Source organism: Nyctereutes procyonoides, unplaced genomic scaffold (genome assembly GCF_905146905.1).
Source record: "Nyctereutes procyonoides isolate TBG_1078 unplaced genomic scaffold, NYPRO_anot_genome, whole genome shotgun sequence".
In the NCBI taxonomy this organism is placed as follows: Eukaryota; Metazoa; Chordata; class Mammalia; order Carnivora; family Canidae; genus Nyctereutes; species Nyctereutes procyonoides.
Window position 1 is genome coordinate 14,082,151 of NW_026575052.1, and position 23,873 is coordinate 14,106,023.

Here is a 23,873-nt window from a genome sequence, read left to right on the forward strand (position 1 = left end):
AATTCAGTCCCTTAGTTACATAGCCACACTTCAAGTTCATAATTGGCCACATGTGGCCACAGGCTACTAAACTGGATATCACCATATTTCCATCAGAACACAAAGGTCTACAGGATGACACTGATCTAGACCCATGCCGAGCTCATTCCACCTCTAGGTCATCGTCCTTGCTACTCCCTCTTTGAGAATGTTCTTTCCCTGGATTTTGGGATGGCTGACTCCTTCTCATAACTCAGGTCTCATTTCAAACAAAGCTCCTTGAGGGACCTTCTTTTTTTTTTTTAAAGATTTTATTTATTCATGAGAGAGACAGAGAGAGAAGCGGAGGGAGAAGCAGGCTCCATGTAGGGAGCCCGATGTGGGACTCGATCCTGGGACTCCAGGATCATGCCCTGGGCTGAAGGCAGGTGCCAAACTGCTGAGCCACCCAGGGATTCCCCCCTTGAGGGACCTTCTAAATTTAGATATAGACCACTCAATCACAAACAGCTACCTGGTCCCCCGCATCCCCAGACACTCTTTATCCATTTTATTTTCTTCATAGTACTTATTGCTGTCTGAAACTGTTTTGTTTGGTATCTGTTTACCCATAGACAGTAAGCCCTATGAGGGCAGAGACCATGTTTGTATGTTTACAGCTGTATCTCCAGTGACTAGAACAATATCTGACATGTAGGGAAAGGTAAAGAACATTGTTGAACAAAGGAATAAGTGAATAAATATCTGAAAGAACATGGGTTTTGGAGTTAAACCAACCTATTCTCCAATCCACTTATCAGCTATCCAATCTTTAAAAAAGTTATTTAATCTTTGATCCAAATTCCTAGTGTCTTCATGATTGAATAAGACAAAGCCTGTAATCTGTCTTGTACTGTTACTATTAAAGCAGCCCCTTCGAACTCAGGACAGCAGAGAAACATGAGAAAGAAGCATGACTTGTATGGAAGCACAAAAGTCTTACTCCTTGGGTAATCTCTTTTCCAAGTGTGGCTGACTCATTCTGATTCCTCTTAAACTGAGCAAGATGTCTCTCAAATATATGCTCCCATAATGGAACCAAAGTATGGCAGCATAATTCTGTATGATACAAAATAAAATAACAATGCTGTGGCCAGAATATTAACAATAGTTTAATGATAGCTAATATTTTGGTGTGACTTACTAAATGTCAGCCATTGTGCTAAGTACCATATATATATATCATCTGATTTATTCCTCATGAAAACTCTCTGAGGTATTATTATATTATTACCGTGCCCATTTTATAAATGAGAAAGCTGAGGCACAGAGATTGAGTAACTTGCCCCAGAAGACAGATCCTAAATGCAGGGGTTGAGCTTGGAACAAGGTCTATCTGAGGGTAGAACCCAAACCTTTAACTTCTTTTTTTTTGTTTTTGTTTTTGTTTTTGTTTTTGTTTTCAAACCTTTAACTTCTATAACTGCATCTAGGGATCTTTTTCGTGGGGGAGTTCCTTATTTTTAGATTCAGTGTCTTTATTAGGTAAAGGACTATTCCAGTGTTCAAGTTCTTATTTTGATTTTGGTTATTGTGTTTTTCCAGGAAATGTCTCTTCCATCTAAAATTTTTTTAAAGATCTACCTATTTATTTTAGAGAGCAAGTGCAGGGGGGGGGTCAGAGGGAGAGAGAGTCCTAAGCAGACTCTACATCAGAGCTGACATGGGCTCCATCTCACAACCTAAGCTGAAACCAAGAGTCAGATGCTTAACTGGCTGCACCACCAAGGTGCATATCCACCTAATTTTTAAATTTATTTACATAAAGTTGGGTATCTTTTTTAATATCTCTATGAGCTATAGCAGTGTCCCCTTTTATGTTCCTGATTTTGGTAAGCTGTGCTCCTTTTTTTCTTGTTACAAATCTATTAATTTTATTTATTGCTTCAAAAAACCAACTTTTGGGTTTTTTTCATATTATATGTATTTAATTTATACCAGCTAATATCTCCATTATTTTCTTTCTACTTTCACTGAACTATTGTTTTTCATTTCTCAAAGTGGATGATCCCCTTGCTGTTTATTACTTCTTACAACTTAAGGGGCTTGCCTAAGGTCACATAGCAACAAAACTAGAAGTAGAGTCTAGGACTGTTCTCCCAGACTCATGTTTTTTACTCTTCACCATGATGACTTTTTTTTTCCAAAAAGAGGAAGAATAAAAAATTTTTTTTTTAAGATTTTATTCATTTACTCATAAGAGACATAGATAGAGAGTGAGGCAGAGACACAGGCAGAGGGAGAAGCAGGCTCCATGATGGGAGCCCAATGTGGGACTCGATCCCGGGTCTCCAGGATCATGCCCTGGGCTGAAGGCAGGCGCTAAACTGCTGAGCCACCCAGGGATCCCAGAATAAAAAATATTAATATTCATTGAGCACTTAGTATATGCAGGCACTGTTCTAAATATTTTACATGTGGGTACTCTTAAGCCTCTAAACTACATATAAACTGAATAGGACTAATTTTGTCTTTAGTTTTGTTTCCAAATGTCTTCCTTTTCTCTGTGTGCTGTCTTCTCAGTACAAGAATTAGAAACAGGTATATGGAAACTGTTTTTCCCTCCTTTTCCTAGATCCTTCTCTATTCATCTTAAGAGAGAGACATTGCTGGGCAGCCCGGGTGGCTCAGCGGTTTAGCACCACCTTCAGCCCAGGGCGTGATCTTGGAGACCTGGGATCGAGTCCCACGTCAGGCTCCCTGCATAGAACCTGCTTCTCCCTTTGCCTGTGTCTCTGCCTCTCTCTCTCTGTCTCTCTCACTCTCTGTGTCTCTCATGAAAAAGTAAATAATATCTTAAAAAAAGAGAGAGAGACTTTTCCCTATTAGACCCCCCCACGTGTGTGTATATGTATATACACATATGTGTGTATATATATATATATATATATATATATATACACACACACACACACACATACACACATATATATGTCTCTAAGCTAGAGATGGCACATTAGGGAAACTTTTACAAGAATTGTTTTACAAAGGCCCTCACTTTAATGATTCAAATGAACACTCCTCCGTTTTCAGTTCTATCTGGTGCTCAGAGCATCTGCTTCACCAGCTGAGAAGCTAAAACTGGTTCAGATCCCAGTTTATACGTTAGAGTGGTAAGTCACAAGGATAGCTAATAATGATGACAAAGATTTTTCAGCTTATATTTTTGTTGCACTTTTTGCATTTCAAACCATTTCCGTATATTCCTATTTAGTACCAACAACCTAAAGAATAAGAAGCATTTAGGAATTCTTGGTTTCAAAAAAAAAAAGGAATTCTTGGTTTAGGGGCGGGCACCTGGGTGGCTCAGTCGGTTAAGCATCTACCTTTGGCTCAGGTCATGATCCCAGGGTCATGAGATCGAGTCCCAAATCAGGCACCCTTCTCAGTGGGGAGCCTGCTTCTCCCTCTCCTCCCCACTTATGCTGTCCATTGCCATCTCTCTCTCTCTCTCTCTCTCTCTCAAATAAATACTTTTAAAAAAAGTAAATAAATAAAAGAAATTCTTGGTTTAATCATGAGGAAACTGGGGCACAAACTATATAACTTGTTAGAGTCACACAATTTGTTCATCCACTCGGTGAGTAGTAGTTGCAGTGATTCTTGCTAAGGGAGTACACCCATATCATCTTCAGAACTTTAAAATAAAACAAGTATCCAAGCTTCACTTTTAGATACTTCATCTGTCTGTGGTGGACCTGAGCATCAGCTGGGGTTTTTTTTGTTTGTTTTTCAAGATCTGCAACAATTCATGTGGGCCCTCTGGTAGTAGAACTATTGATCCACTATATACCTATTGTACCTGTACCATACTAGCAGAAATTGTGCTAGTAAGTAACAGGACCTAAAATTTAAGTCTCCTTTTACTTAATATGATGGTTGTGAGTTTTACTCCTCACTGCTGTAATATGTAACTGTCTCAAAGTTTCTGTTGTTTTTAGACAAGAGCAATATAATACTGGAATTAATGGGTCCATAAGATTATCACAACACTTCTTTGTCTAGACATTCAGAAATGGGAAATAATCGAAGTTTTAAAGTTAATCATTCTCTGTATATGCACCTAAATATTATAATAGCTAACAAATTCACAAAATTAAAGAGCCAAGGCATCTTAAAAAGCAATCACTACTTCCAATAAATATACTGAAAAGCATTGGCTCATACAATCTAAACGAGTGAATTATATGGTATGTGAATTAAATCTCAGTAAAGATGTTTAAAAAACAACAACCATAGTCACTGCCATGATTCTCTATTATGATCTGTACTTTGTAGTCTTCTTATTGAGAAAAGGACGGGATACCTGGGTGACTGAGTCAGTTCAGCAACTGCCTTCAGCTCAGGTCATGATCTCTGGGTCCTGGCATTGAGCCCCGCATTGGGCTCTCTGCTCAATGAGGAGTCTGCTTCTCCCTCTGTGTGCACACTTTCTCTCTCTCTCTCAAATAAATAAATAAAATCTTTTTAGAAAGAAAAAGGAAAGAAATTTGCTTCTCTCCAGGGCTTCCAGGTAAAATCCTTCACTTGAATTGCATATCAGTGTGTGCATAATTAATTTTTTCCCAACATACTGTTGAAATGACACTGACCAATGACAAAAAAAGTATGAGGACTTAGAGGTATGACATTAAAAGTTACTAATATTTAGTGTTTATGAAGTATTTTTATATCCATTGAATATGCTTCCCTTACTATTCTATAGAGTTAATATCTTCTACATTTTACAAATGATGAAACTTTATGCCTCCGTTTCTAACTGCCAGTTTCCACACTTATACCTACTTTTCCACAGACAGTGCAGATTGCCAGGGCTAGGAATACTACTGAAGGCATAAATCATTTGGCTCTGCAGTATTAGTATTGGATTAAAACCAAATGCAAGTGGCAAAATAACACATGGTGAAGCATGGGCTATGTTTCTATGATGCCAGGCAGAGTTGAATTAATTCTTTGAGAGGAGGTGTGAATACACATGTATAATGATAGTTTAACACAACTGTGAGCAAAATATTTTGTCACATTCCCCTGTGTTGTTAGATTTGGTCTGCCATCTGCCATTCTTGCATTGAGTAGCTTAGAGCACCCATGAGTATCAAGGACTTGCAAGAGGCCAGAGTTTTCATTGGAAGATAGATGATTCTTGTGTTTCTGCTGTTTTTCCTAAGTATGCTTTCTTTCACTGGAGATCACTACAGAGTCACAAGCATTTTTTTCTTGAAGTTGTATGTATGAAGTAGTTGTGAATTCCAAATTTTTATGTGTTTTGATGAATGGAATTCCTTTGTTTTAGCTAGTATTTACTCCTTATACATCAAAATGTGTCAAGATAAATTCGGGGCATTGGGGTGGCTCAGTTAATTAAGTGTCAGAGTATTAATTTTGGCTCAGGTCATGATTTCAGAGTTATGAAATGGAGTTACCAAGTTGGCTCCACGCTCCACATGGATTCTGCTTGAGATTCTTTCTCTCCTCCTCCTGCTTTGGCATGTTCTCTCTCTCTCAAAAAAAAAAACAAAAACAAAAACAAAAAAACAAAAACAAAACTTTTTTTAAACAATGGTAAATTCAGTATATTCAGTTTAAGAAAGCAGGAAAACATATACTAAAAATTCTAAGGATTTCCATGCAAAATAATTAAAAATTTAAAAACTCCTACATGAAAGGATAATGATCTGTTATCAGAAATATTAAATTACATGGAGGGGTACATGGGTGGCTCAGTTGGTTAAGCACTGGACGAGAGCTCAGCTCAGGTCTTGATCTGAAGGTCATGAGTTCAAGCCCTGAGTTGGACTCCACGCGCAGCATGTAAAAATAAATAAATCATGTGGAGACACACAGCATTCGTAGGCACTGCCAGATAAGTAAGGTTTTACTACAAAGTATGTGTAGGTTTTTTTAATCCCTGAAAGGATGAAGATAAGGCATAAAGAGTATGAATAGGTGGTTTTGAAGTAAGCAAACTGAAACTTAGATGCCTAATAGTCCAAGCCAAAACAACTATTAACTCTGAAAAGATTAAACTTTTGTCATAAACCTATATTGCATATTATCTCTAAAACAGTCTGTAGAGAGCCTTTTCCCTAAGTCAAGGTTTCTTAATCTCAGCATCCTTGGCCTGTATACACTAGATGTCAGTACCCCCTCCTACTTCTCTTCCCAGCTGTGACAATCAAAAATGTCTCCAGACATTCCCAAATAACCCCTGATTGAGAACCACTGCCCTAGATACATTAGAGAAGAGGAACTGTAATACAAATTGATAAGATTCTGAGAGATGGTAGGACAGAACTCAGGTTTTTTTTTTTTAGGGACTAAAGGCCATGGTTATGAATTCATATTATTTTAATCAAATGACTTATTAAAAAGGAAAATAACTGGTTCAAAGATTTGCCCTTTAACAAGCATCAGAAGAGTGCATATCTTACCAGAAGACCAATTTATCAAGTTATTTTGTAATCACTACAAGCAGGCTTCACAGAAGAAGTCAGACTTGATCCTTTCTCCCTAGAACATATTTTTTTAGGATCCTAAAATCATCTATAAATAAATGGATCTATATTTCAGTATGGCTTCATGAAAGAAATCAGACTTAACTAACCTCTGTATTTTTCTTTATAGACAATATTGGAAGTTTTTGAAACAGTATCAGAGTATGAAGTTGAACAATCTTGCTAACTTTTTAAAGAAAAGTGTTTTTAATTTCTATTCTTATTTTGATCCCCTCTGCCCACTTCTGGAACATGATAGCACAGCTCAGCTTTTCTTTGTAGCTTTTTTTATTGCCATGAGTTACCTGGCAAAGCACTAATGATTTTTTTTCATCTTCTGTATGATAGCCCACTGGACACTGTGTCCTGGATTCACAACTATTTTACCTGATGATTTTGAAGTAGTACAGTGGCTCTTACCTTCACTTATTCTTTTCCCTTTCTCACGTAGCAGCAGCTGTTGATTCAGACCGAAGTCCTCGGCCCACCTCCGCACCAGCCATTGCTCAGAGTCAGGATGCAGAAGGCACCGTTCCAGGTGCACCTGTCAAAAAAACAGTCGTTTCTAAAGCACAGAAGGAAACAGTGAAGGATGAAGAGAAAAAGGAAGAAGGGCCACCTGACCAAGCTGAGCCAGAGCCCACAGAAGTGTGGAAGGTATGCTATAAGTCTACATATCTGGCTAGTTCACTTTCTGATTTAGATATATTAACTCCTTGGCCAGGAAGGGTTTCAAAGCACTGATTCTTGTAGAACTCTAACGAAGTTATTTATTCTTTACTCTTTCTAAAAGAAAGAGTATGAATAACCCCATGAACCTACAAAATACTTTTATAAAATTATGTCATGAAGACTAAGTCATCCAAGTTTTCAGGTGGCCTACCTAAACTATTACCTAACTTACATCTTTTTATAAAAAGGTAAAGCACATCAGCACTGTGATCACCTGCTTTTAAAAATAATTTGGACACATCCAGAAGGAATCTTTTTTTTAAGACTAAGCTCTGCTAATAGGATTAAAATATAATTTGATTTCCTAAGATGAGTATACTTGCAACATACCCAGAGAATATCCCAGTTAGTATAACATAAGACACATTGATGTGGTTGTTCAACTCAAATTGTTTACAAAAAGGGGAAAATCCTTATGTAGGAGAGATTATGCCACTGAGTTGCTTACAGTTCTAAGTCGATTGTATCCACAGTCCCTGACCTTGTTGAAAAAAATGACCAATTAGCAGATTTCCCAGGACTAACAGTAACAGGACTGATCTTTTATATGTTGATAAGCTTTTTAAACAAATTTAAGCAGTGATGGAGTTGAGGTGTTCATATTTACTGACATAAATATAAGTATCACTGTTGACAGCAGGAGTTAATAGAGGCAGTTTTTAAAAGAAAAATTACATTTTTATATGTCTGTTAAGAAATTTAAAACTGGAAAAAAATTTTTTTTAAATGATATAAGACCTTAGTAAGTGCTCTCACCTTGCCACATGGATTAATCCTATTCTTTTGGACCTGGTTCAATATCTAGTTTATCTGTAGAGCAGTGGCCAATTTGGCTGTTTTGACTATATTTAAAAAAAAAAAACAACTGTTCAACATGACATGCCATTTTTACTGTCCTTTGAGGCCAGCTTGAGTCCAAAGAGAGAAAAAAATTGAACAAATGGTGGATATTTGTCCTTTAAAAAAATTTTTTTTTTACCTAGGCAGATGTGCATGACATTGGCCGTCAGCTTCAGTATCAACAGCGCCTTTTTAAGGTTGACTACCTCAGTATTTAATGTTAGGGTATCTCCTCTAGCACTTTTAGCTATCCCTCTATTTGTTGTACTAACTAGAAAGTGTTGGATTACTGGAGTTGTCAAAGGAATCTTTTTTAAGTGGCTAAGATTTCTTTGGTGTTCTGCTAGCATATTTGTTCTTTAGCCTATAAGTCAGACACAGGTGTCTTCAAGAATAAGTTCCCATTGCTCTTGGGACCTTGGCAGAATGAAGAGATCACTTCCTGGTATGTGCTTCCCATTTAAGTGCCAGTAGGTGGTTTCCTTGCCAGTTAATTCTGTGTAAGTATATGTTTTGAGATACTCGTGTGGAGATCAGCCTGAAAACTACCTCTGAAAACCTTCCATTACTGTAATAGTAGTGACAGAATTAAGGGTGACTCTGAGTTGATTTTATTTGTAGCAATAGAAAATAATTATGGAATTTACCTGAAGCAATAGGTATTATATAAAGCAAGAGTAGTAATAAAATAACCTTGTAACTTTGTAAATTTCATTATCTAACATGAATTTGGTGCCAGATAGAGGTAGCTTTTTGGCATCTTGAGTCATTTGACAAGACCTATTTTGCAGGTGTGGAATAATATTCTTCCCCTGTGTACACCATTATCTCATTTAATGTTCTCTGAAGAGGCATGACTACTTTTACTACTTGGCCTCCACTCTTAGACTGAATTAGAGGCTCTCAATTTCTTGCTGATAGAAAAAAGCAAAAGGTCATTATTCACTGAAACAAGTAATTATTTTAAACTACCATTTGCTAAACATTCACAACTCTATGGATATATTATCTTCACTTTATCAATAACAAACTTAAACTCAGAGAGGTGAAATAACTTGCTAATGACCACACAAGCTAATGTCAACAGGATTCATAGAGGAAATGACCCAAATTGTCAGTTATCCTGGTTGTTAAAAGTACTATCACTGGATGTGCTTATGATTTAACAGTATTGCAAAGTTTGGTGTTATGTTCTCTACATTCTGTCCTGGGGAAAACAGCACAGTGATATTGTACTCCAAGGTAATGCTGCCAAGTGTGATTAAAGAGAATGTGTCAAAACCACAGATTGGTTAGGTTCTATAAAGAAGTTAATGATACAAAGTGATTGATTTGATCCTTAATCAAAAGTTTTCTAATTTTGAAATACCTACTGCTTTAGGCATTGCTGACTCTAAAATGCTTCCTCTTAATGGTCTGTTTGGGTTTTTTAAATTTATATTTTGGATATATAAAATGACTATTTTGGATATATAAAATGACTATTTTGGATATATAAAATGACTATTACTAAAGGTATTTTGAAGCTAGACAGGAGGCCTTAGTTTTTCTCTTCCTACTATTAAGGACAAATCTTGTTCATCCACCAAACACATGGGCTCCAGCTCCCTGGAGAGGAGATGACAGAGTGCTGAATGTTGCAGCTGAGCCCTATGTGTGCTTATTTATAAATCAGCCTTGGAAGTAATTGCATGCATCAGTAACAATTTGGATTGAGTTTATTTTGATGTTTTGTTGTCTAATAAACTCAAGAGTTAAATTGCCTCCTTAAATATATTGATCAACTAACAAATTTTTTTTGTATTTACCTGCTTTGTGTCATATGTGGTTTATTATATCTGTGCTTTAACTGTAAAGATTTTGTTTCTGTCATGTATGTCATACCTTGATATCTTCATTTGTAAATTTGTTTTTAAATGTTAAAGTACTTCCAGATCATAAAAAAAAAACAAAGCAAAAACACATGCCTTATTTAAGCCCAAATTATTCTTTGTATAAGTACTTTTTTGTGAATAAGTATAAATATGTTTTCTTCATCAGTAGAATAATTATCTTAATTTTCTTTTATAATAATTTGGCTGTCTATATTACCTCTTCAGCCTTGAAAATACGATTGTGAACTAACAGATTACTGTTGAGAGTAACGTCCTTTCCTGTAATACCCCCCTAAGACTGCATCATGTTGATTACATATCAGCTCATTTTGCCAGCTTAAAGATGCGGCTTATTTGGAAATAATACTATTCATAGAAATCTACTAATCTAAAATGTTTTTGCCACTCTATTTCTTAAATGTAGGTGGAAAAAACCCACATCGAGGTCACAGTACCTACCTCAAATGGTGACCAAACACAGGTTTGTGCCAACAGGCCACTTGTTCCTTTTCTCCTCCCTCTCAATTTTTTCTTCTCCCCAATTCCCTTTCCTTAAAAAATATTATAAAATAAAGGTTCAATGAGCCAATATTTTATCATTTTTCTTTTTTTTTTAAATAATGGCAAAACAGAAGCTTGCAGAAAAAACTGAAGATCTGATAAGAATGAGGAAGGTCAGCCATTTTTCACTTTCACAAAACCACATTACTGTCACCCATGCTGACTTCTACAGTACATTAAAAAGACAGTGATCCATTCTTTTCATTGATTTCTCTTAATCAGAAATTACTTCAAATAATAGATATATATTTGTGTATATATATTTGCATATGTATACCAAAAGAAATTATAATCCTATACTATTTGTTGAAATTTTTCATTAAAATAAACTTCCCAGTAGGAAAATATCTTTTCAAACACAATGAAATTGGTGAAGACCAAACCAATCCTTCATATTTAAACTTTATAAGAAATATTTCAGTGGCACAATATTCTTGGAATCATTGACAATATTTGATAAATACTTATTATGGAAACCATCATAGCAGCAACTCCTGGTATTGTTCATAACTATGTGTTTTGCTGCTCTGTGCCTATTCTTCCCAACTGTAGAGTGGGCTATATCAGTTCTTACTGAAGAGAATGTTGACTCTACTCATGTATAAAGTACCATACCTTAGATCTTTCTTACAAAAGGTATTAGAGATACACCTACTGTGTTATTACTAAGTATGAAATATGTTTCAAAAAGGTAAATAATGTTTTAAAGCACTTCTCTGTGCCATGAAACATGGAATTTCAAAGCTTCTTAAAGTATTGTATTTTAAGGTAACCCCCAAACAGCTCAATTTCAAAAATGAAATAAGATAGCTTATTACGTAAAGAAGCCAATGAAGCCGGGAGCACTGTCTATTTAAATAAGATCATCACTTTCCTCCATCATTCATAAACAGGGTCATCCGTTTTCTAGTGGTAATGTGTTTTGTGTGTGTCCTTGTAGTTTTGTGACCATTTCATGTTGGCATATGCTGCGCTGTGGACATTTAATTTTTTTAGTTTGCCAATTTGCAGTTTTTTCCCGCAAGAACAACATTTTAATTTTTTATGCTTTTCTGTTTTTCCCTCTTTCATTTTCACAGAAAAAGAGAGAGAGACTAGATGGTGAAAACATTTATATCAGACATAGCAATTTAATGTTGGAGGTTTGTATGAACTTGAAGCTTATTTCAGTTGGTTGCCTATAACCTTCTGCATTCTTTGCTGATTGCCCTTTCTTTATGCTGCGTTTGGTTTTGCATGCCATTGCATGAGAGAATTTTAGGTTCAAAATGCTTTTGCATGTTGATAAACATGAAGATACGCAACCATCTCTCCTTCTGACTCTTTAGTTTCCATCTGTCATACTTATCTAAAAAATATATGATTGGAACTATCCCCTGCCTTTTGTGGTTCCATTGTTTATCACTTGGAGAAAATTCTACATCGCTGTTTAAAATTCCGTGAATTTTCCAAGAGTATACACTCCTATTATATGTCCCAAGCATCAAATTTGTACCATTTTTTTCATCTTTTGAACTGAGAAAGTGGAAAAGTAGGAGAAATGATCACAATCAAAATGGACTTAAAATATTGGGGATCCTGGAAAATGACAGGATGGTCAGGAAAAAAAAGATACAGGAAGGAAAGAGGCGACCTGATATTTAATCAGTAGTTAGTATGATATAAGATAGTTTAATACAAAAATAGGTCTGTGGGCATAAGATTATTATTTTAAAGACAAGAAAATTGAGCCTTAGAGAAAATTAATTTCCTTTTGGTCACAAAGCCAGTAAATTAGTAAAGCTAGGATTTCAGTTAAGGTCTATCTACCTCTATTAAACTATACTTATTCCATTCAGAAATAGCAACATACTGTCTACTATTGGAATTGTGAGGTCATTTTCTCAGTACTCAACAGTGATGAGAATTTTACCAGGCTTATATTATATTAGTATACTTATCTAGTTTGGAGCTCCACATTGGATGGGGAAATATAAAACTAATTAGAAGACTCGGGGAACTCTATGAGGAAAAAAAAATGAAGAACACGGAGTTATCTGTGTGGAAAACACTGAGGCTACATTAATTTACACCTCACAAAGACTCTTTTTTTAAATTTTTTTTTAATTTTTATTTATTTATGATAGTCACACAGAGAGAGAGAGAGAGAGGCAGAGACATAGGCAGAGGGAGAAGCAGGCTCCATGCACCGGGAGCCCGACGTGGGATTCGATCCCGGGTCTCCAGGATCACGCCCTGGGCCAAAGGCAGGCGCTAAACCGCTGCGCCACCCAGGGATCCCCCTCACAAAGACTCTTATATAAAAGTTGACCAAATTATCTTACTTTTGCTCAAGACAGAGCCAAAAGAAATGAGTATAACTCTGCTACTGGGGATTTAACTAAAGTTTGAAGGAAATATAAATGTAGAGGAAGATGATAAACATTGTTTTTGCCTTCAGGAAACTTAACAATGTGTAAAAGTAGGGAGGAGAAAAAAACAAATAGCAATAAAATGATTTCAGGTTATTTTAGAAGGTAAGAAGGAAATAAACTGTATGCTGTGCTTTAAGAAAGGAGATCTATTCTGAATAAGATGGACAGGGAAATTCTCTCTGGAGAGATAGCATATTAGCTGAGACCTGAAAGATGAACATATAAGAAATGTGCTAAATATTATTAAACTGGAAATTTGAAGAAAATTTTAGGTAGATCTCTGGTTTAATATAATCGCCTCTAATGGTTACTTAACCTTGTCTTATTTTTTGTCAAAACACATATTTTGAAAAAAAAACACATATTCTGAATGCTTGCTATATATAAGGTGCTTTAATAAAAGTAACAGAATTTGTGGCCAGCCTTTATGAATCATATACTGTGCAGTGGGCACAATACCAAATGCCTTATATACAGTTAACCTCACACAACATGAGGGTTTTTGGTTGTTTTTTTTGTGTTTGTTTGTTTGTTTGTTTTTAGATTTTATTTATTCATGAGAGAGAGGCAGAGACATAGAGGGGGAAGCAGGCTCCTTGCAGGAATCCCGATATGGGACTCGATCCCCGGACCCCGGGATCACGCCCTAAGCTAAAGGCAGACACTCAACCGCTGAGCCACCCAGGTGTCCCAACATGAGGTTTTTTTTAAGGCTGGACTCTAGGATATTTCAAACTCAGCAACTAGATCTCTGCTTTAGCCCATAACTGAAACTAGACGTAAATGGTTCTGCTTCTGGTATTCAGAAGAATTATGGATGTCAGTTGATGTCCTTCTTGGCAATGTAACATCTCCCAAACCCAAACATGCCTTATTCTTCACTGGTCCATCTTTAGTGCTTCCTCTTGACTGGAACCTGCAGTACCAATCATATATTTGTCATTTGTTCAATGAGGTGTGTTATGGCTTCTGAGACTCACAGAGTCCCTGTGTGTGATGTGTTTTTTCTCCCAGCATTTCACTGATAGCCACAAGAGGAGATTTCTAAATAAGTGTGTGTTTGAAAATTAAAACTACTAACTACTTTTTGAGAACATTTTATATTTAATGGTTTGGTTTGGCTGCTGCTAAAATTATAAGATGATAAACATTAAAAAGTATCTACCCTAAAAACAGCCAAAGTAATTTGGCTAGCCATCATTCTCTAGTTATGGTAAAAAAAAAAAAAAAATTCTCCCCTCTTCCCCCCCAAAGGATGTTCTCCCAAATTATCTGTCACTCTAGCGGGTTTTTTTTTTTTTTTAAAGTATCTCTCCTACCCCACCCCCACTAATGTTTTGTTCTGGCCAAATAAGGTCGAGTTCATTTTTAGATCTACCGCCTCCTCCTCCATCTCCCAGAGAGAACCTGTAGCAAGTGTCTATGACAAATTCTATTTGGAACAGGTCCCTTTGAGATCTTAATTTTACTCTGTGCCCCCACAGGTTTCTAACAGAGTCAGCTAAGAAGGATGGAGAAAGCTCCTTCAGAAGCTATTGATTTTATTGAAATGTTTATTTTCTCAGGTTCCAAGCCAATCAAAAGCTAGGCCAGAAAAGTAACAAATTACTACTCTCATATTAAGAGGCTAACCCAGAGAGTTATGGATTTGCCATAGCATCTCTTGTTCATTTTTGTTTTGCACCATTCATATTTGTAACTCTCCCAAATGTGTTAAATTGTTCTTGGACCAAACAGATTTAATTTCCAATTAGGAGCTGGGTCGTGGAGCTTTACATGCCTTGTGGGTCTCAGTTGTTCAGCTTACACTGAGTCTTTTACCAAGCTTGTTCACGCTTTTTTAAAGCTAATAAACATGCTTTTCTTGCTTTCAGCTAGAATAAAAGTGCACACTGTTGTTTCCCCATGGTAAAGCCCATATTCATGGGCTATACTCACAATTCACCCCAACAAGCAAGAGGTACTTTTATGTGGAAGCTACAGGATTGCCCTTTTTGGGTTAGTTTTTTCTTTGATCTCAAAGCAAATATACATGGTTTAGTCTTGTAAAAATAAAAAGAATGGACTAATAAATGAATTTTCTGAATGAATATTTCCAGAATCAAAATTATGTCATGTGTCTCACTAATACTTTTTCCTATGCCATTTCCCTTTGACATTGATATTGAAAAAAAAAATTTATTTACTTGAAGCATACTTTGCTCCAGAAAAATTTTTCAAATAAATTTTTATTTAAATGAGTTCCAGGTTTTTTTCCCCAGAATGTGGTGGTTTCCCACAGAGAAAGAAAAGAAAAGAAAGACTAATCCCAAAATTTACACAGCATATTAAAAGATATGTTTAATATTGTGCTTTTCTTGGATACAGAGCTGCCATGATATATAATAAACACAGAATTTTTAGCAGTCATCAAGTGACAGGCTCCCACATATTTTGATTTCAAGCACAGATATTCTGAGCTTTTTTGGAGAAGTATGTTGGACAAAGAACATTTCAGTTTTTGTCTTTAAATTGTATTTCCTATTTATTTCTGGCCAGATCTACCTTTTGAAAGTTTTATATGTCTACTGTTATATAAACCTGAATATTATTTCTAGCTTTATTAACCTTAGTTTTGATCCTTTCTCCCTGGAATATCCCATTTAAGAACTTGAACCTAGTTGTCCAGTATCCAAATCCGCTGGAACCGTTGAAATTTTAAATTGTCCAAGAGATATATAAAGTATTTGATGAATTCTTGTTAATCGCTTCCAATCCATTGAAAGTTACTGGAAGAAGATCCCTATTTTGAATTATACTAAGGGATGAAGTAAAGCTGTCAGAAGCTGTTGGAAGGCATAAGGCTTTTATTTGTTTTTAAAGATTTTATTTATTTACTTGAAAGAGATTGAGCATAGAGGGAGAGGGAGAGGGAGAGGCAGACCCCCACTGAGCGGGGAGCCTAATGCAGGGCTCAATGCTAGCTGGATCTAGGACCCTGGGATCTCGTGACCTGAGCCCAAGGCAGACACTTAACCACCTGAGAGCTACCTAGAAGTCCCAGAAGGCATAAGGCTTTTAGTTTGCATTAGTAGTATTGGTAAAGGAAAAAAAACATTATATTGCATATCTGAGTCATTTTTCATAGGTAGTAACAATTTGCTCTCAAGGCTTGAGCCAGGAATTCTAGTAATAAATTCTTACAACAAGAAAGGGCTATTCCTGTTTATCAAAACCAGTAATAGCCACCTAATAATAGGGAAGCAAAACTATCTCCAAGTAGAAATAGAGAGATGCTGTATGATTGCAACTCACCAAAGCAAAGCAGCCAGTGGTGGCAGTTGCATCTTTTATCACGTCCTTTGTTGAACAGTTGCTCCTTATCTATTGCTGTCTCCATCCTGCCTGAGCTGAGCCTCAATCAGTTCATATTAAGCTGAGACTAATTGAGCTGTGAGATTACCCTCTTGGGATGAGGAGTTTGAGATCTAGCACTGTCATAATGAGAAGAAAAGTTGGAAAATTAGGGAGTGAGGTTGATGGGTTACGTAACCACTAAGGGCTGTGGGGTTAGATGCCTCACTGCTTCCAAGAAAAGCACTTCATTAAAAAAGAAAAGAAAAGAAAAGAAAAGAGAAAAGAACAAGCAAATATGCCATGTCATATATTTAAAATTTGAATGCAATTTATGGATTAGTAACATCTGCCCTGGATGTGGTGTGTTTTCTACCAGTGCCCATAGTCTTGATGTGTTTTTTCTCTGAGTATTTATTATTCTGCATTTTTGTCCTTTCAACTATAGGATTTAGACAAAAGTCAAGAAGAGATAAAAAAGCATCATGCCAGCATCAGTGAGCTGAAAAAGAACTTCATGGAATCTGTACCAGAACCACGGCCTAGTGAGTGGGATAAACGCTTATCCACTCACTCCCCATTCCGAACACTTAACATCAATGGGCAGCTTCCCACAGGAGAAGGAGTGAGTACTTTGTCCATGTGACCACTTGTGAGAATGAATGAAAGAGGTGTTACTGTATATTAATGTTCTGTATATAAGTAAAATAAGGAAGTTTAGAGCTGAAATTTAGCTTTGGTTCCTCACCAGTTCATTGCAACTTTAAGGCATTCATAATCAAACATTTGTTTTTTTAAGTCATGTGGGCTACCCAGTCAAATTAGAGGAGCCATTTAGAGCTACCATTAGATGACTGAGCTCTTGAGAACTGCCTCCTTCTGGCTAGTGTGTGTTTACAAATTGACCATAAGCCAGCAGAACTTTATGTTCAAACTGTGCCTCCAAGGACCAGAGAGTTTACTAAATTTAGTAAGGTCAAAACAGGAACAGGATAAACATTTTTTTTAACTTTATTTGAACATTTGCACAACTTAGAAATGTCTGGAATGGTTGACCATAATTATATAATAAACTAAGAAGGCCTCTAAGTCAGAGAGTGCAAACCATCACATATTAATGATTTCATTTCAATTTTAGAAAAATTGTTGACGATTCGTCTTTATGAGTAGCATCAAACTTTTAACATGTTGTCTTGTAAGGTAGTCACAATTAGAAGAACTCGGAGATACCTTTCAGAGGCTGCTCTTTCTGTATTGTTGTCATTACCTATTGTAGAAATCCTACCTTTGACTAAATGAATCTGTGTGATGGAATATTTTTAAAGTTACCTTAAGCATATATCTAAAAATTCTTTACTTAATCTTTAGCTTATACAGTTTAATATTTATATGAGTAGTCATAATGATTTAATGAGTGATTATAATATTTTTAAAAATTATATGCCTGGTTTTTACCAATAGCAATTGCAATTCTAATTAAGAAAGGTAGTATTGTCTTAATAACTTAAACTTGTTTTTATATTCAGAATTCATGGTATATTATCCAACTTTGTTTAGTTTCTGGAACTGGAGATGATAAAAGTTGTCTCACAAAGGGTACTTTTTCTATTTTTCAAAATGCAGTTGAAATTGGCTAAGAATTCTCCCAGTACAATCGAACCAGTTTCACCAAGTAAGACTGGAGAATTCCTGAATGCTGGGTAGCTAGTTACCACAGGTGATAGGATGTAATTGTTCTTATTCACTGTCCTGTCAGCCTCCATTCCCTGATGTAAATGGACATCACTTTTGTATTCTAAATATAGATAATATACCCTAAACTGAGACAGTGACTTTGCTTTCTGTAAATTTAAACTCCAGGAGAAATGCCTTATTGCTATCTTGCCTGGTTAACCCTCTCTGTAAACCGTAACTGCATATTTTCTAGAAGTTTTCTTTTTGACTCTGTGGAAGTAATAAAAGGTGCTCTATTACTTTGAAAAAGTAACTTAATACTCTCTTGGATGAAGTTTGGTAAATTTGAGTCAGTCTCCATTTCCAGAAAAATATCTTATATCTTAATATAAACCTTCCAAAAATCATCTCAAGGCTGGTTGGAAATGGGTATGTCATCCTGTAGACTTTGAAGAAAGGACTTTTTTATAAATTAGATTAGTGGGGAATATTTGAGCTACTTTAGCTCTATGCTTATGTATATTACTCCTCTAAGTGAATAACAAAATGAATAAGAGCTGTACTCTGATAACCATTTATATAGGATAACTCCACTTTCTGGCATATCTTACTTTTTCTTTAATAATTAGGGCAATATTTCTGTTCCCTGGGGATACCTCTTCCGTCTTTGGCAGCATTGTTGTATTGCAAGGCTACTGAATTTTATATAATTTGTGTATGACCAGGTGAAGAAAACCTCTGTCCTTCCCTCGGAAAGAAAGGTTGGTGGGCCAGAGGTAAAGCTGCCATTATGACTTGTGCTTCTCAATCTAAATTTGCTCCTGTCATGGCACTAAGCAGATAATCCCCCAGAACTGAACAGCAGCTGCTGAGTAATTTTTTTTTCTTTTGGCTCTACTAGTAAATTCACACCCCACTGCCTTTTGACCTAACACATAACATTTCCACTGCTGCAGCTTTTGCAGCTTTCAATTTGCTTATTTCGGCGCATGGCTGGTTGAAAAGCTGCATGAAGATGTAAATATGTATTCAGAGAGAAAATGAATTTAATTGTACCCTATTCTTTTTATGTTGTCTTTCTTCTCCCTCTTTATATTCTTTTAAAAATCATTATAATTTTGCATCCTTTCTTTTCCTTTTCTTTTTTGCTGACCAGTCCCCCAGCTACTTTCTCCCTGATACATATCACTTAGGGGTGTGCAAAGAACCTGTATTGAAATACCAAACTGACCAGAGAAGGCTGGCCCAACTGAGAGAACTTAGAGCCAAGTTTTTCCTTTCATAGATAACATCTGTCCCGACTAAATGGCAGAGCATGGAAATTGGGGGAGGGGGAACACTTAAAAGTGTTAAAAGTACTTGCTTTAATGTGATATATAAGCCTTCATGATGGTTGTTAACTGCTATTATTTTTAATCATGATTCTGCAAGAGGGAGGGAGTTTACAGTTGTTGAGATGGCGGTGGGCTTTGTTTTTGATAGACCTTGGAGGCACATATAAACTTTTATACTCTTGTTTTTCTTTTGCAAACTTTAAAATGTATGGGATTAAGATTTTTATTCCCTTGAGCAAAAGCTAATTGCCGTACTGAATGAACTGTTGCAGTTTTTTAAGTCTATGTGAAAGGATATGAGGATAATGTTTTATATTCTGCCTTCTATTTGTAATAAAATAACTTTTCTGATGGTGAGAAGAATGCTTCATTATTGGTTTTGCCCAAGTGATCTAAGAAAAATTGGCAGCACTAAAACAATGAAAAATGACCTAAAATTCATCTGTGAGTCTCCTTGAAGGAAGAACAAATACTATAACTAAGGAAGTCAAGTAATTTCTTGAACTTTCAGAACTTCTAATGTTCATTCACTCAAAAAATTATCTATTGCGTACCCTACTGTGTTATAGAAACTTCGCTGGGATAAATTGCCAAAGTAAAGTAAGATAAAGAGTGTCCAAAAAAAAAAAAAGTGTCCAAAAAGATCTTCCCAAATCCTTTGCACATCCCCAAGTATCATTTTTGAGCATTTTTCCATCTGTCATTTTGTTCATCTTTCTCTGTCTTTCTTGATCTTCTACCGTGAAAGCAGACACAGGAACGTGCTCTGTTAGTGCAGGATGAAGAGAAAATTAAAAGGAAAGAGAGATCTGCTGAGAGAGCCTTGCCCCAGCAAGACAATGAAGAAATTCCTCCCAAGGTTTCTATTCCAATCCCCGAGGATCACAAGTCTCTCAAAAAGTGCCACCTCTACTCTAGTACTTTTCCATCTCCTCGTATTCCTTTTATGATGTCTTTTCTCGTGATTCTTGTGTTGGCTGTTTGGTGGTTGGTCTTTCTGTGATCGGAAAACAGGGTGCTCATCTGAAATGTCAAGATTAAAACCATTGAACTTTTGTCATTTACTTCTGCTGTGTTATCTCCTGTATGATACCCTCTGATCTTGATAGTTCACTGTCCTAGGGGAGCTCTTTGCATTCATTTTTCTGTCAATAAAATGTTACTCTTTGTAGAATATGTATTGTGGGGTACAAAGGAGTAGGGATGGATTGCCCAAGCCAGCTTTCCTCACTGACATTTAGCAAGTTGAGGCAAATCAGATTTAAGTGTACGACAGTACTTTCCCCAAAAGCTTTAACTCTTTTTATCCTGCATGTTCTTATTGTATACTCTTGTTGTGTCCTTCTCTCCAGTGTTAACATGCAAAGCAGGATACTCTGTAGAGAACATTTGATGGAATATTTCATAATCTATAGTCATTTGTGTGGCATAGGCTCTGTAGTTTAAGAAAAAAATTCAACTTGCTAATTTTTCAAAAGCCTTAAAATGATACATTTTAATCTATGAGTCCATAAACACTCCTTTTCTTGAGATATCAAATTAGTATATATACAAAGGCCTTTTTTGGAAAAGGGCTTTTGACTTCTGTGGCCTTCTTATGTGTATTTCTGAGACGTATATGGAAAAACACCTTTATCCTGCCTGGTGTATAGAAGGGGACCTGCAAAGGTTAAACTCCAACTTTTCATAAGTAGAATGTTGTTGGTTTAAGGAAAATGGTGCTGGTGCCCCCTTAGTCTCTAGCCAGGGCTGAATTCCCAGACCACCGTACCCATCTTTAAAAGTCCTGAAATACAAATTAATTCAAGATCTGTACATAAATATACCCTTCTCTGAAGTAATACTGTGTTACTTCTTTATGACTTAAGTAATTATATTGCTAGAAGCAATATTTAGCCATTATCATAAGCTTAAAATATATATTGATATATTGTTTTCCTGATTGACTTCAGACCTGTTTATTCTTACATTTGTGTTGAAATCAATTGTTTTTCATTGATAGCCTTGTTGACCTAAAGTTCTGTTGTGACAAGTATGTGTCCCTGTGTTTGCATGTTGATTTTTAAGGCTTCCCTGAAGTACATATGAGTGTGTTCTGTCTTCACAACACAACTCAGATGCCTAACCTGTTATTTTTTACCTCGGTATTAATCACACCTTGCATGTAGCTTACTTTCTATGGCACTTGAATGTACCAATATGGATGATTTAGTTAATGTTGTCTCAAATATTTGTTTTGAAATCTGAGTCCATGAGGTTATCAAACAGATTTTTGCACTCTGTTTTACTTCTCAACACTTTTTAGTTGATGAAACTTTAAGACTTTGTGTTTTTAAGATGATGGCTTCTTACAGCAAAAAAAAAAAAAAAAAAGAGAGAGAGAGAGAGAGAGAGAACACTAATGGCAAGAATCTTTTGTCCTTCAACGCCCACCACTATTCTATTTTTCTCTGGAGACATGTAGAAATAATTATCTGGTATTTCCTGAAAACTGCTATTCTGTCATTATAGGCTTTCCCCAAAAATGGGAAAAGAAGTAAGGGGTGGGTTAAATTTTAAAATCTGTTATGGGTGTGTATCTTTCATGTCACAGGCTATGTCTGTTTATAACAAATATTTTGTAACTAAGCATATTTCTTGATTTACTCATAATAAGAAGAGAGAGACCTCAATCAGCCTGACACGTTGCAAAGATGTCCTCTGATACAGAGAGTGATCATCATAAGTACTCCCCTTTATCTTTGAAATAGAAATGCAAGAGCTTTCCTTATGGAATAACAAAACTATAATATTGTTTAGGGTTCTAAAATTTTTTCAAGGAACTGAAAAGGAAATAATCAGAATTTTATTGATACTTTTATAACTGTTTATGATTATATTTCCAGTTTTCATCCTGGTAACAGCTTTTTATTAATTATTGTAAATTTCACCTTAGATTTTGTTCTGCTTTGTATTAGAGTTATTCTGAGTCCATTAAAAGTCTACAATAAGCCAATAATATTTTTCAGTTTTTGGAAGTAGAGCAGGAATCCTCAGAGATCCTTACTGATGTAAGTTAAAGAAGAGGCCCTTTGTTTTATTTAGGGTAAGAATGGTTGAGAGCAGAAGGGCCAAGTCTTTGTATTAGATTAATCTTATCAGCGCAGGTTCAAAAGATATACCCATCACAGTTATCAGAGGAAAAATAGTAGACATTATAGCTTTGTATTAACTAACATTAATACTGCTGATATTTATAACAAAGCTGTAAATTGTCTTAGTTTTCTTCTCACATCTCATTCCATTCTGAACACCAGAGACAGATCCAAATAACTGTGTGTTGGTTTTATCCTGGTTCAGCTTCTGAATGGCCAGTGGATAAGTAAAAAAACAATTTCGACTAAAGGTATCAATACAGACCAGTAAAAAGTCTTGGGGTTTTTTTTGCCTTGGTTTTGCTATTAATCATTTCTAGGGTGACTCTAAGAAGTTCACTTAACTACTTGGTGCCCAGATTTCCACCTAGGAACATAGAGACAGACCTACCTCATGAGAATGAATCTGTAAGGTATTCCAGGAATCAGAAGCTTTGGTTGTTGTTCGTTTCTTGGTCTTTTGGGGACTGGGAAGACAAACACTTAAAAACAGACATTAATTTCTTGGAATTTTTCATATGAAAGCAAGCTGTGAAATAGTTGTATTGATTTGCATCTACTTGTTACTGGTATTTGACCAGGCACTTAAAACTACTGAAGGTCAAAATGTCTTTCCAAATTCATCATACTCTTAAAACTCATCTTATCCTTTTGGTAGTCTTCCAGTGGACCAAACTTGAAAATAAACGCAGCATCAATCTTTCAGACCTTTTAGCCATTTTCTTATGCTCACAGAATATGAAGGAGATTCAGTTCACATGGGTCAGGTTTACAACTTGTTTACATCTCTGATACAAGTTTTGAAGGAGGAAGATACTGACTGTTGAGTAACATTAGACTGGGGATTTCCACTTGTCATCCAAGTTCCTAGTACATTTCTTTCTAGTAAATGTTGTAAATTTTTCTCTGAATTTTCTGTGGATATAAGCCAGTTTACTGTCTCCTACATTCCTAAGTCACTTTCGCCATATTTCCTACAGATAGGCATGGAGAATATACTAGGCATTAGAGGTTTGGTTATTTTTTAGAAGGCATCAGCAAGCAAAATTTATACTTGGGCTCTACCTAATGATCACATATTAACAAAAGGAAGACAGAAAATTAAAAAATAATATGAGACACTTTCTCATTGTTGCCGATTTTGTTGCGATTTTTTTGCCAAGAGTATTGAGTATAGTGAAGATATATAGAACTTCTCTATAATTTCCTTCCCTTGTATTCTTCACAGAAATTATAAAATCCCAAACTTCTTTACAGCATTCTCTACCACACTGAGAAAGAAATTTTGCTTGTTTTCATTGCACTTAAACTAACTCTGTTGTTTGTAATTTTGGTACTAGAAATGGAGACGAATCCTTATTCTTATTCTCCATTATGCATGGCATGTGGGATAACTGTATCGGCCTCCTCCACATTGTAGTGGATAGTAGATCAATGAGTCTGCTCTCATTTCTGTTTCTGTTAC

The 23,873-nt window shown here is 35.9% G+C and overlaps 1 protein-coding gene across 16 annotated transcripts in view; it reads left to right on the plus strand.

The window, feature by feature from the left end:
- The window catches only part of EPB41 (erythrocyte membrane protein band 4.1), a 199,597-nt gene that overhangs the window by 142,510 nt on the left and 33,214 nt on the right, over positions 1–23,873 (plus strand). For 4 of the 16 annotated variants that reach the window (XM_055332346.1, XM_055332340.1, XM_055332350.1 and 1 more), the window contains exons 12-15: positions 6,964–7,169; positions 10,383–10,439; positions 11,599–11,661; positions 16,715–16,891. In XM_055332346.1, coding sequence (XP_055188321.1) covers positions 6,964–7,169; positions 10,383–10,439; positions 11,599–11,661; positions 16,715–16,891 — 503 coding nt within the window. Of the gene's footprint in view, positions 1–6,963; positions 7,170–10,382; positions 10,440–11,598; positions 11,662–16,714; positions 16,892–18,665; positions 18,717–23,873 lie in introns of all 16 variants that reach the window. The other 12 variants (XM_055332344.1, XM_055332353.1, XM_055332343.1 and 9 more) reach the window with 9 other exon arrangements.